General features: G+C 40.1%; 2 protein-coding genes across 2 annotated transcripts; both read right to left on the minus strand.

Moving 5' to 3' along the window:
- Positions 1-500: 500 nt before the first annotated feature.
- LOC115790575 (extracellular calcium-sensing receptor-like) lies at positions 501-4,300 on the minus strand. Its single transcript, XM_030744391.1, has 6 exons — positions 4,115-4,300; positions 3,727-4,011; positions 2,844-3,638; positions 2,216-2,443; positions 1,899-2,022; positions 501-1,414 (listed from the first exon to the last, which is right to left on the minus strand). The coding sequence occupies exons 2-6, from the start codon at positions 3,988-3,990 to the stop codon at positions 501-503; spliced, it is 2,325 nt and encodes a 774-aa protein (XP_030600251.1). The 5' UTR covers positions 3,991-4,011; positions 4,115-4,300.
- Positions 4,301-9,770: 5,470 nt separating this feature from the next.
- Positions 9,771-14,271, minus strand: LOC115790463 (extracellular calcium-sensing receptor-like). The gene is made up of 6 exons (XM_030744273.1): positions 14,093-14,271; positions 13,622-13,919; positions 12,639-13,433; positions 12,248-12,475; positions 11,959-12,082; positions 9,771-10,684 (listed from the first exon to the last, which is right to left on the minus strand). The coding sequence occupies exons 1-6, from the start codon at positions 14,167-14,169 to the stop codon at positions 9,771-9,773; spliced, it is 2,436 nt and encodes an 811-aa protein (XP_030600133.1). The 5' UTR covers positions 14,170-14,271.
- Between the last annotated feature and the right edge of the window lie 194 nt (positions 14,272-14,465).

Here is a 14,465-nt window from a genome sequence, read left to right on the forward strand (position 1 = left end):
AGTGAATAATTCACAGCAGTCCTCTTGGACTGGTACACAATATTGGTCTGTTTGTGCCAGAGGACCTGATGATAGGATTAGACTCCTTTCTGAAGGACTTTCCAAGCTTGGTGGACCTTAACAGAAGATTTCATTTGCAGGGTTTTGGGTGTAGGCCCACTCTATCTGCATCTGAGGCTGAATCTCAGTGTTTTCTGGAGACTGCCACCATATTTGCTGTTTGCTTGTATTCAGGTACCTATTTTCGGCAGTCCTTGCAAAACAGAATCAAGCCGAGCTGTGATGCGTGCACAATAGTCCAATGATCCATTTCCCAATTCTCTGAGAACAGTACACATGGCCAGTGTGATTAAAGCACATATGCATAACAGAGATCATGAAACTGATCACATGGCTCATTGTTAAGCAAAGTCGTGCAAAGCAATTGTAATGCAACTGTATTGTTTGCATAGCATTGTAAAAAAATGAATGAATTAAAAAAAAAACTTTTCATTTTTATTTCAGAGTGATTGTGGTGCCTTCTTCCCCATCATGCTCTTTTTGGTATTCTTCTCTGGTTTCAGTAAGATGATGTAACATTTGGGAATGAAGATGCAAACTAACAGTCCGAAACTGGAGGCAAGAATAGCAAATATTTCTACAGCAACACTGAACTTTCCTGGAGAGCTGACATACGCTGGGATAAATGTGATCCATACTGCACAGAATATCAGCATGCTAAAAGTGATAAATTTGGCTTCATTGAAATTATCAGGCAGTTTCCGAGCCAGAAAAGCAAAAATAAAACATAACACAGCCAGGAGTCCAATATATCCAAGCACTGCCCAAAAGCCTACAGCTGATCCCAGAGCACACTCTAAAATGATTTTATCCTTGAATTCCTTAAAATTCTTAAATGGAAAAGGAGGAGAAGTTGTTAACCAGATGATACATATGATAACTTGAATAAGAGTGAAACCCAAAACACAGAGTCTCTGCTGTGCATGGCCAAACCATTTCATCATATTACTACCTGGAAGTGTAGCTCTGAAGGCCATTAAAACAACTATTGTTTTTCCCAGCACACAAGAGATACAGAGGACAAAGGTGATGCCAAATGCTACATGGCGCAGCATGCAGGACCACTCAGAGGGCTGACCGATGAAGGTCAGAGAACACATGAAACAAAGAGTCAAGGAGAAGAGCAGCAGAAAGCTCAGCTCAGAGTTGTTTGCTCTCACAATAGCAGTTTTTCTGTGTTTGAAGAAAATTAATGCCACAGCAGCAGTTGTGCATGTGCCAAACAAAGATGCTGCAGTAAGCAGAACACCCATAATTTCTTCATATGATAGAAACACAGCTTCTTTCTTTACACAGGCGTTTCTCGTGTCATTTGACCAGTATTCAGGGAGACATCTCACACAGGTGATCGCATCTGCAAATAAATAACTAAATAAATATATAATATTGAAGCAGGTGTTAGACTTCCAGAAATTTGTTTAATTTCTGTTTTGTTAGATGATTCTTTTTTACAACTCTATTGAAACAGAATACTGTGATTACCAAGTAAGTGATGGGATGGTATCATAATCGTATGACAGCTCCATGACATGATCATTAACAGCATTGTGATTCAATCATAATATGATTTTAATAAATGGAGGACCGTAACAGTCTTACATGACAATTCTGTCTGAAAGCAACAATGTGAGGTGATTAACCATGACTGGAATTTCTCTTAATTGCAAATCACGTGGCGATGTATAGCTGTAATTAAAAAGTGTCTAAGTTTTCAAACTTTCATCAGTAAAGAATAAATCAAATGAACAAACAAACACAAACAAGAATTTAAGATAACAAAATAATCACGTTATTCACACACATAGCAGTACAATTATATATGTAATATATCAATAAACCTGTAATGTTGCTTATCTCTCCTTCTGCACATCTTATGCAGTCATAGCAGCAAACAGGCCTTCCTTTCTGGAGAACCTTATGTGTTCCTGGGGGACACTTCTCACTGCAAACTGACACAGGAACCTGCATAAAAAAAGCACAACGGGAAAAATATATAAACGATATTGCCTTTACAGCCCTCAAAAATTAATTCTGATACATCAAAATTATGTCTTATTAAAACCTATAAAGGTTTGTGCTAATATAGTGTTTGTGCTAGCTTTTAGTATTAAACTGTAATTACTAATTATGGTAATTAATTATATTGATATCTTACCTGCTGTGAGTTTCTCATCCAAATTATAGACTTGCTTTTCAGATTTAGCTGTTTTTCTGGAGCTAATGATGTATCATAAAGACCAACTGTGACAAACTCCACAATGCTGTTTTCTCTTGGCTGCCAGTTTATAATTTCATACTTTGCTGCTGGATCACCATTCTCATCAAAGTACACCTCATCTCCTTCTTTTGTTTTGAAGTAAATATTTCTTATGTGCAGTAAAGTCTGTAAAAAGGAATTAATTTAATTAATTAGTTGACAATGAGCTAGCAGTCATATACATATTACTGGACTATAGTTTACATTCTATTATCTTTACAGTCACTTTACTATGTCACTTTAGCATTTCACCTGGTTTCTGCTTTGCACTAAATGAGTACTGTACTGTATTTTCTGTATATTTTGTAATTATTGTGTTATAGTTTTTATACTTATTTGTTTTTATGTAAGCACCGCAGCAATTTCCTAATGTTGTGAACCTGTTCACCCATATGGCAATAAAACCTTCTGATTCTGATTCTAATAACATAAAAAAACACAAATAGATTTGTTTTTTAAAAATGTAAATAATTTTGTTCTTGTTGATTGTTAAAGTGTAACAATTAAAAGTTAGTGTTAAGCTCACCATGAATGGATCTAGCTGCATGTTGTTGTTACATGTTTTATTACAGCTGAGGATATTATGAAGTGCATGGGCCACTGCATACACTCCTTTATACACATTGTTAAAGATAGGCATGAGTGACATGTCAGTGAAGCTGTTTTGAACTCCAGTCAGATCTTCATGTCCAGTACACTCTCTCTCAGCCTCTGCTGTTGACTTCAGTCCCTTGAACTCACAGCTAAATAATGACTCCCAGAACTCAGTAAACAGTCCATTATTAGATGAATTGAGTGGCTTCACATCCAGCATGAACTCTCTCAGGCCAGTGACATGTGCTTTGGGAATGGAAAGACCTATGGCTCCATCCAGTATGTGATGCTTATCTATTGCTGCTGTTTGAGAATCAGATATCCATCCCTCACTACCTACCCACTGGTATTCAGTCAAATTGTGGTTGGATAGCTCATATATTAGCACATCCATATCCATATGTGATAGAAAGGCAACAATCACCTTGGAAGTTGAAGCCTTTATAATGTCAGCTATCTCTTGTATTTTGTCAGATGGATCTGTCCTAAAAAACGATACAGAATACTCCAGACAGATGCCCAGCTGCTGTGCAGTTTCTGTGAATGTGGCTATGCCATTATTTCCATAATCATCATTGGATCTGATAGCTCCAACCCAAGTCCAACCAAAATACTTGACCAAATGGGCCAGGGCTCTGCTCTGGTAGTAGTCACTGGGTATTGTTCTGAGGAAGGATGGGTACTTGGTTTTGTCACTGAGGCAAGCACATGTGGCAAAGTGGCTGATCTAATAGAAAAAAGTGCTAAATAGAACATTCACTGAGTCATAGTTGTACTTTTTTCTCAATTCGTTATTGTTTAACTATTCTACCCACCATTGGTATATAAAATGGTCCAAGGACAGTAGCTATTGCCATGCAAGGAGAGGAAGAGGTCTCTCCAATTATGGCCTGCACATGCGCAGGTCTGGTACACGGTGTCTCAGATGGCACAGAAACAATTTCATTACCATTAGCCAATGCCAGTGCAACTCTTACACTTCTTGCAAGGGACCCACAATCATCATAAATTTTATAGCCCAGAGAGACTCCTGGCAGCAGGTCTGTACTGTTATTAATCTCCTCAATGGCAAAACGCATTGTCTGGGCAAACTGGAACCTCTGAATTCAAACTTGATTCAGTTTGAAAAATGGAATTAACACCAAATTAACTTAAAACCATAAACAACTACATCACAAAAGCACATGCTTAATAACTTAATACTCAGTATTTTATTTACCTGGTGCACTGCAGTGGCAGTGGTTTATGCATGTAGGTATCCTTTCTGTCTGCCCAGCTGCTGTGAAATGAGAAGATCCCCCCTAATACAATATTCCCGTCATGAGTTAGCTGGGGGTTCTCAAGATCCACTCTTAGGCTGCATGATTGTTCATCAGCCCGAGAGAAACACACCACCAAAAACACCTGTAAAATTGCCCACCCTGCTGTGGCCACCTATGCATGGATGTCATGCTGTCTGTGAGAATAAAACACTGGATTGCATCATATGTATCTTTAGAAAAACTAGAAGCTTACACTGGTATTTATGCATTTTGGAGCAACATAGGAGCAATAATACAACAGTGATGATTCATCTCTGTGGCCCTGTAGGCGGAGTAATAGGAGGGAATGACGAAATGAGGAAAAAAAGAAAACTTTCTTCATATGAATCCTGTTTTGCAAATTTTTAACATATATTTTATCTGACTAAAACATTAGGCTGTGTTGGACATTATTTTAAAGAAGCAACTAATACTTGAATTTCAATAGAATACTGTGAAAGTGAAAAATAATGGATGAAGAATGAAAGTTACTGCATGAAAAGATAAGAGTATTGCATTTTACATATGCAGGGTGATTTGATTTTGTTAGCAAACAATGGTTTAGAAGAAGAAGAAGAAGAAGAAGAAGAAGAAACAGCCTTTATTGTCCCACAGAGGGGAAATTTGGGTGTAACAGCAGCCGCAGTTATTATAAATATAAATAAAGATATAATAATTCACACTATTAAGAAAAGAATATATATAAAATCAACAAACAATATTAACCTTAATACTACTAATAATAATAACACTATATACAATGTGCATGATGTGCCGGACTATTTACAGTATATTATATATTATCCTACATTGTGTAGGCTATTGTGGTTTTTGTTGGGAGCAGTGATGGTTATAAAGTCTTACAGCTGCTGGGAGGAAGGATCTGCGGTAACGCTCCTTTGTGCATTTAGGATGCAGCAGTCTGTCACTGAAGGAGCTTTCCAGCTCAGCAACAGTTTCATGCATGGGATGGGAGACCTTGTCCATCAGTGATGTTATTTTGGTCAGAGTCCTTCTGTCTCCCACCACCTGCACTGAGTCAAGAGGACATCCTAGGACAGAGCTGGCTTTCCTGATGAGCTTGTCTATCCTCTTCCTCTCAGCTGTAGACAAGCTGCTGCTCCAACATACTGCTGCATAGAAGATGGCTGATGCCACCACAGAGTCATAGGTCTTCAGGAGTGTCCCCTGCACTCCAAAAGACCTCAGCCTTCTCAGCAGGTAGAGTCTGCTCTGACCCTTCCTGTAGAGCGCATCAGTGTTATGAGTCCAGTCCAGTTTATTGTTTAGGTGAACACCCAGGTACTTATAAGAGTCCACTATCTCAATGTCCACTCCCTGGATGTTCACCGGTGTCCGTGTGGTGGGTCTGCGCCTGCGGAAATCCACCACCAGCTCCTTGGTTTTAGCGGCGTTGATCAGGAGGTGGTTCCGCTGGCACCAGTCCACAAAGTCCTGAGTCCACTGTCTGTACTCTGAGTCATCCTCACCTGTGATGAGGCCAACTATGGCAGAGTCGTCAGAGAACTTCTGCAGATGGCAGCGTGGGGAGTTGATGGAGAAGTCTGCAGTGTAGAGGGTGAAGAGGAACGGTGCCAGCACAGTTCCCTGTGGGGCCCCCGTACTGCAGACCAGCCTGTCAGAGACACAGCCCTGTGTCCTCACGTACTGTGGGCGGTCAGTGAGGTAGTCCAGTATCCACTCGGAGATGTGGTGGTCCACTCCTGACAGTTCCAGCTTGTCTCTCAGAAGTCCTGGCTGGATGGTGTTAAAAGCACTGGAGAAATCAAAGAACATGATCCTCACAGTGCTTCCAGGCTTCTCCAGGTGGGTCAGAGCTCGGTGCAGGAGGTAGATGATGGCGTCATCCACCCCGATGCCAGGCCGGTAGGCGAACTGCAGCGGGTCCAACGAAGACGACACCATGAGGCGTAGATGGTTGAGGACCAGCCTCTCGAGGGTCTTCATTAGATGCGATGTCAGGGCTACCGGCCTGTAGCTGCTAAGATCCTTTGGATGTTTGGTCTTTGGTACCGGTACCACACAGGAGGTCTTCCACAGTTGTGGTACTTTCCCCAGCTTCAAGCTCAGGTTGAACATGTGTCCCATGATGCCACACAGCTGATCTGCGCAGCACCTCAGGAGCCTGGAGCTGATGCCGTCTGGACCAGCAGCCTTTCGCACCTTGATCTTACGTAGCTCCTTCCTCACATGATGAGTTGAGAGGGACAAGATGGAGGTGGGGGATGGGGGTTGTGAGATGGAGTCCTCAGAAGTGAAGGGGGTGGGTGATGGCTGAGAGCTGAGAGGTGTGAGGTCCCAAGAAGAAGAAAGGTTGGCAGTCATTAAAGATGGTGGGGCTGACAGCAGGGGGGACTGGGCTGGGGGAGGGGTGGGTGGCTGGTCAAACCTGTTAAAGAACTGGTTCAGGTTGTTAACCCACTCTAAGTCTCCCACAACCCTAGGGCTTGGTTTGTGGCCTGAAATTGAGTTCAAACTCCTCCAAACCCCACTGATGTTGCTCTGCTGTAGCTGGTCCTCCATCTTCTTCCTGTAGATGTTTTTTTCCATCCCTGATTTTCCTTCTCAGATCCTTCTGCACGGCTCTCAGCTCCTCCTTATTTCCTGATCTAAAGGCTCTCTTCTTCTCCTTCAGGAGAGCCTTTATTTCAGAGTTGATCCAGGGTTTGTTGTTTGAAAAACACCGTACCCTCCTGGTGGGCACAGTGTTTTCCACGCAGAAATTGATGTAATCAGTGATGCAGTCCGTGATGCTGTCGATGTCCTCCCCATGAGGGGCACAAAGCTCTTCCCACACAGTGGAGCTAAAGCAGTCTCTCAGAGCTTCTTCAGTCTCCTCAGACCATTTCTTCACTGTGTGTGTCACAACTGGTTCTCTGTGTACCAAGGGTTTGTACACAGGCTGGAGATGAACCAGGTTGTGATCTGAGCCCCCCAGGGGAGGCAGAGGTGATGAGCTGCATGCCTCCTTGATGTTGGCATACAGTAGATCCAGTGTGTTGGTATTCCTGGTGTGGCAGGTGACATACTGGGTGAAGGTGGGGAGAGTGGAGGACAGGGAGACGTGGTTAAAGTCCCCTGAGATCAGAAAGAGGGCCTGTGGGTGCTGTGTTTGGAGTCTGCTGGTAGTAGCATGGAGGACATCGCAGGCTGCAGCAGCGTTAGCAGAGGGCGGCACATACACAGTTATCACAATAACATGTGAAAACTCCCGAGGAAGATAGTGCGGTCTCATACCAACAGCGAGCAGTTCAATGTCCTTACTGTATTTGTTGATACAGTCAATATTGACCAGTTTTTATTGCAGAGTGGTGTATAGAAAGAGAGACACAGTGAAAAGAGGTGAATGAGGAATAAACATTCAGTCCATCATGGGAACCCTCTGGGCCTATTGCAGCATAACTCAGGGAGAGTTCATGTCATCTGATCCAGCCCTCTTTAAACTTTATCAAAAAGGAAAGTTTTAAGACTAATCTTAAAAGTAGAGAAGGTGTCTGTCTCCCAAATTCAAACTGTGAGTTGGTTGCACAGAAGAGGGGCCTGAAAGCTGAAGACTCTGCCTCCCATTCTACTTTTGAGTATTTTAGGGACTACAAGTAAGCCAGCAGTCTGAGAGTGAAGTGCTCTATTGGAGGGAAATGATACTAAGAGGTCTTTAAGATAAGATAGGGCCTGACTATTTTAAGTCTGAGTCTAATTAGTGAGTATCTTACCAAGCTAGCTTTCTGAGCAGCTCCAGCAGAGAACCAGGATCATGGCCATGCAGCAAAATGACAACCATAATGGACCGTTTTCAGCAAAAAATAACTGTTGGCTGGTTAATACATAGGAACACTGTGAGCGGGAGGATGCACCAATAAAAATGTTTATTGAGACTGGGATGTCCACACCACTATGTGAGACACAAATGCGAACACAACTCAGGTTAAAAAGCTGTATTTGAACTTTGATTCCTTCAAATGCTCAGAGTTCAGTTAGTTCTTGTTTATAATGTTGCTGTGTTCTGATGTTAAACACCACATGGAGCTAATGTTAATCTAATGCACTGAAGCTGTACCTGCCTGCATATAATGCTGGGCAATCCAATTTATTCCTAATTGATTCTTGAGATGAATATTTTTAATTCATATTTTTCAATTTTTGAAATACATATTTTTGAGATAATATACTGGGAGTTTAAGTTTATTGGATTTTTTCTTTATGTTGCTCCCCGTTGATGTCTCATGATGTTCATGTGTATCCTCAATATTATACATATGTAGCACATAATGCTGCTATCTTGTGAACAGTTGGTTGTTCAAATACAATCCCAAGATGAAGTATTTCCTTCTTTGTCTTTCACTGATTCATTTTCATTAACATCTTAACTTCTGTCATCTGACAGTCACAACTGATTAGAGTAATTAGACTGATTAAATTAAACCAAAATCACTGACCAACTTCAGGACATGCCCAAAATCCCCAAAATCTGTCTATTAAGATTTTGACTTTAGAATTTTCCAAATATTCTATTAACTATTAGATGTTACAAAATTATTAGTCACGTGCCTTTTTTTTTTTTTTAACTTAATAATGTTTATTCAAATTATTTATATAACCAAAATCACAAATTTGCCTCAAGGGTCATTACAGATCCTGAGTTGTATTCTGGTCTTCTGGACACATTTTCAGTGGGAGGAACTTTTCATCACTCATCCAAGTGACTTCTTCAAGCTCCTCAAACTTTAACCAGGACAGTTGCATAATGATTAAATCAAACTGCAAAGCAATGATCCATGTATGATGTACGATGAATTACATGATTGTTGATATGCAAATGTCCATTAGTCACAATAAGTATGTGTAATATTCACATAGGACTGGGGATGGCTGTGAACACAGCATTGTTTGATTGTGAAAGATGTCATCTTTGGCCCCATCCTTGGTTCAGAGATGGCTACTTCCCTTGTAAATAAATGGCCTCATTGACTCCCCACTCAAATCCATCTCCAGGATGTGCGTATCTTCATCAATGAAAGAGTGGCCACTGGCCATTAGGTTTAAGTAGCCTGAAGAGTCCTGGTCTGATGGGATAGCTCTTCTGTGTTGTGCTTTTCATTTAGCCAGTGGTTGTTTGGTTTTCCTTACGTATAACCAAAGGCACTCCTCTTGGCCAGGTACACAATATTGTTCCTGGTCCACAGAGTAGACTAATTACAAGAGGACTTTCCTTGCTTGGTGGCCCTTAACAGATGATTTCATTTGCAGATTTTTGGGTGTAATCCCAACTTATTCTGTATTTGCTCCTACTCAGGTACCTATTTTAGGCAGTCCTTGCCAAACTGAGTGAAACTGAGCTGTGATGCATGCTCATTAATCCAGTCCAGTAATCCGTTTCTCAGTTCACTGAGAATAGTACACACAGCCATTGTGATTAATACCCTTGCATATCAATTATCGTGAAACTGCTCACATGGCTCATTGTTATACAATCTCCTGCAATGCAATTGTAATGCAGTTGCACTATTTACATTACATATTTACAAAAAAATTTGTTATCAGAATGAGTACGGTGCCTTCTTCCCCATCATGTTCTTTTTGGTATTCTTCTCTGGTTTCAGTAAGATGATGTAACATTTGGGCATGAAGATGCAAATTAACAGACCAAAACTTGAGGCAAGAATAGCAAATATTTCTACAGCAACACTGAACTTTCCTGGAGAGCTGACATACGCTGGGATAAATGTGATCCATACTGCACAGAATATCAGCATGCTAAAAGTGATAAATTGGGCTTCATTGAAATTATCGGGCAGTTTCCGAGCCAGAAAAGCAAAAATAAAACATAACACAGCCAGGAGTCCAATATATCCAAGCACTGCCCAAAAGCCTACAGCTGAGCCCAGAGCACACTCTAAAATGATTTTATCCTTGAATTCCTTAAAATTCTTAAATGGAAAAGGAGGAGAAGTTGTTAACCAGATGATACATATGATAACTTGAATAAGAGTGAATCCTGTAACACAGAGTCTCTGCTGTGTTTGCCCAAACCATTTTTTAACATTACTACCTGGATATGTAGCTCTGAAGGCCATCAAAACCACCATTGTTTTTCCCAGAAGACAAGAGATACAGAGGACAAAGGTGATGCCAAATGTTACATGGCGCAGCATGCAGGACCAATCAGAGGGCTGACCGATGAAGGTCAGAGAACACAGGAAGCACAGAGTTAAGGAGAAGAGCAGCAGGAAGCTCAGCTCAGAGTTGTTTGCTCTCACAATAGAGGTTTTCCTATATTTGAAGAAAATAAATGCCACACCAATAGTCATGCATGCGCCAAATAAAGATGCTGCAGTGAGCAGTGCTCCCATGATTTCTGTATATGACAGAAACACTGCCTCCTTCTTGATACAGGCGTCTCTTCTTTCATTTGACCAAAACTCAGGAGGACATCTCACACAGGTGACAGAATCTGTAAATTAATATTAAGGCAGATGTCACACTTTCTGAGTACATTTGTCTTATTTCTGTGCTTTTATCTACTACATATAACAGGCTGTCGATGCTGCACTATTAGAAGATGGTGATCAACATGTTTACAAGTGTCCAAAAGTTGTGAAACAATTTCAGAATAATTTCAGTGTAAAATTGTAAAACTGTGAATATCTCATCATCTACAAGACATGATATCATCAAAAGATTTTGAGAATCTGTAGAAATCTCTGTAAATGGGATAAGCCAAAAAACAGTATTGGATAGCTGTGATCTTTGGGCTCCCAGGGAGCACTGCAGTAAAAACTAGGATGATTCTGTCATGTTAATCGTGCTAATCATGGAAGTCATTCAGAAATCATGGTCTATGAACACAGTTTGCCATGCCATCCAAAAATGCAGGTTAAAGCTCGATCATGCTATTAAGAAGCCATCTGTGAACATGATCCAGAAACACTACTGTTTTCTCAGGGCCAAAGGTTAAAATCAACTGAGGCAAAGTGGAAAAGATTTCTGTAATCAAATGAATGAAAATTTGAAATTATTTTGGGGAAAAAAATCGCATCCTCCAGATTAAAGAGGAGTGGGACCACCTAGCTTGTTATCAGTGCTCAGTTCAAAAGCTTGCATTTCAGTATACTGCAGACTTTAGAGCATCATATGCTCCTATCCATGTGATGTCTTTTTCAGGGAAGGCACTTCATATTTCAGCAAGATGATGCAAAACCACATGCAAGAGCTCAGGTGCAGACCTTTCGTAATTTTAAAACATTTTGTGCATCATGAAATAAAAATTGTAACAAAGCAGACCCAGGACTCTTGATCACGTAGAATCCTATATCAATCATGAATGAGACAACATTCCTCTCAGAAAACCCCAGCAGTTGGTCAACTCAGTTCCCAGATGCTTACAAACATGGCTCTGTCCCAGTTCTAAGATTGCTGCCATCCAATTCAAAATTCACTTTTATTTTCTTAAAATTGTGCATTTTCTCAGTTTAAATATTTGATGTATTTTCTGAGTTCAATTGTGAGTCAAATATGGGTTTATGAGCTTTACATATCATTGCATTCTGTTTTTATCTACATTTTAGACAGAAATTGGGGTTGAAGATTTTCTGTTATGTGCAGGAAAGACTGCATCAAAATTATTAAACAATTCTTTATTGGACACCTTCCATACGTTGGAAACTCCATTAATGCATGGTATGTAAACTTTTTTATGCTCTGCACTGCAGTTCAAAGAAATCACACCTGTAATGTTGCTTATCTCTCCCTCTGCACAACTTATGCAGTCATAGCAGCAAACAGGCCTTCCTTTCTGAAAAACTTTACGTGTTCCTGGAGGACACTTCTCACTGCAAGCTGACACAGGCACCTGTATAACAAAAACATGAAACTATGTGTAAACTCTGAAAAAAAGAGTATGATCCTTTTAAAGGATCAAAAGCAAAATACTGTGAAACAATTTAAAAATTGTTTAAAGGTACATGAATTGTGATACAATTAAAATGTTAATCATTGTAATTCTGTGACAGCTTACCTGCTTTGAGTTTCTCGTCCAAATGAAAGACTTGTTTTGCAGATTTAGCTGCTTTTCTGGAGCTAATGATGTATCATAAAGACCAACGCTTACAAACTCCACAATGCTGTTTTCTCTTGGCTGCCAGTTGATAATTTCATACTTTGCTGCTGGATCTCCATTCTCATTAAAATCAACCTCATCTCCTTCCTTTGTTTTGAAGTGAATCTTTAGTATGTGTTGTAAAATCTAAGATGATATGCCATAACTCAGTTAAATGCATTACAGACATCTTACACACATTTACTGACTATAGAAAATGAGAGACAACACTTCCTTTTTAAAAATTAAAAATTTTCTTGCTAATGTGACTTAATGTGAAAATATAATTTAAAGTTAGTCTTAAGCTCACCGTGAATGGATCTAGCTGCATGTTGTTGTTACATGTTTTATTACACTTGAGGATATTATGAAGTGCATGGGCCACTGCATACACTCCTTTATAGACATTGTTAAAGATAGGCATGAGTGACATGTCAGTGAAGCTGTTTTGAACTCCAGTCAGATCTTCATGTCCAGTACACTCTCTCTCAGCCTCTGCTGTTGACTTCAATCCCTTGAACTTACAGCTAAATAATGACTCCCAGAACTCAGTAAACAGTTCATTATTAGATGAATTGAGTGGCTTCACATCCAGCATGAACTCTCTCAGGCCACTGACATGTGCTTTGGGAATGGAAAGACCTATGGCGCCATCCAGTATGTGATGCTTATCCATTGCTGCTGTTTGGGAATCAAATATCCAAGACTCACTGCCTACCCACTGGTACCCAGACAAGTTATGGTTCGAGAACTCACGTATCAGCACATCAAAATCGGCATGAGAGAGGAATGCAACAATCACTTTGGAGGTTGAAGCCTTTATAATGTCAATTATCTTTTGTATTTTGACATATGGATCTGTCCTAAAAAAAGACACAGAATACTCCAGACAGATGTCCAGCTGCTGTGCAGTTTCTGTGAATGTGGCCATGCCATTATTTCCATAATCATTATTGGTTCTGATAGCTCCAACCCAAGTCCAACCAAAATACTTGACCAAATGGGCCAGGGCTCTGCTCTGGTAGTAGTCACTGGGTATTGTTCTGAGGAAGGATGGGTACTTGGTTTTGTCACTGAGGCAAGCACATGTGGCAAAGTGGCTGACCTAGAATTAAGAAAAAAAGAAGAACTTGTATACGAAAAAGACACAGAATGAGATAAAATGAAGACGTTACAATTAAATATTCACATAGTTAAATCTGCTCGAATAGCTAAAAAATATATATGATTATATATAAATATAATATATATGATTTAGTTTTTGTTTTTGTTTCTAAAACCATTCCTACTCACCACTGGTACATAAAATGGTCCGATGACACTAGCTATTGCCATGGTTGGAGAGGAAGAGATCTCTCCCATTATGGCCTGCACATACGCAGGTCTGGTACATGGTGCTTTGGAGGGTACAGACACTATTTCATTACCATTAGCCAGAGCCAGTGTAACGCCTACACTTCTGGCAACATTACCACAGGTATTAAATAATTTATAGCCAAGAATGACTCCTGGCAGTAGGTCAGTGCTATTATTAATCTCCTCAATGGCAAAAAGCATAGCCTGGGCAAACTGGAAAGCTCTGAAATTTAAACTTAATTGAGACAATCATGAATAAATCTTAAAATAGATACTAAAACAATAAAAATTTTGATGCCAGGAAATCACAGAACTGAGAAAATATAATTAGCTTCTATACCTCATTTTATCTGTAATGATTCCCAGTGGATGCATTAAATCTGAATTGACATCTATTGTGTCATTTACCTGGTGCATTGTAGTGGCAGTGGTTTGTGCGTGTAAGTATCCTTTCTGTCTTTCCAGCTGGTGTGAAAAGACAACATCCCCCCCAATATAATATCCCCATCTTTAGATAGCAGCGGGTTCTCAGGATCTCCTCTCTGCCTGCACACCAGCTCCTCACAATGAGAGAAAGATGCCACCAAAAACAGTTGCAGAAATGCCCATCCTTGCTCTGGCCACCTCTGTGTGAATGTCATGTCTTGAACTAAACCACTTAATGGCAGTAAAAGTACCTTAATGTATATCAAAGACTTACACTGGTATTTATACCTTTTGGTGACATATAACCAATAATAATAACAGCAATAACAGTGACAGTTCATTCTCAGTAGACCTG

Source organism: Archocentrus centrarchus, chromosome 13 (assembly GCF_007364275.1).
Source record: "Archocentrus centrarchus isolate MPI-CPG fArcCen1 chromosome 13, fArcCen1, whole genome shotgun sequence".
Classification (NCBI taxonomy): Eukaryota; Metazoa; Chordata; class Actinopteri; order Cichliformes; family Cichlidae; genus Archocentrus; species Archocentrus centrarchus.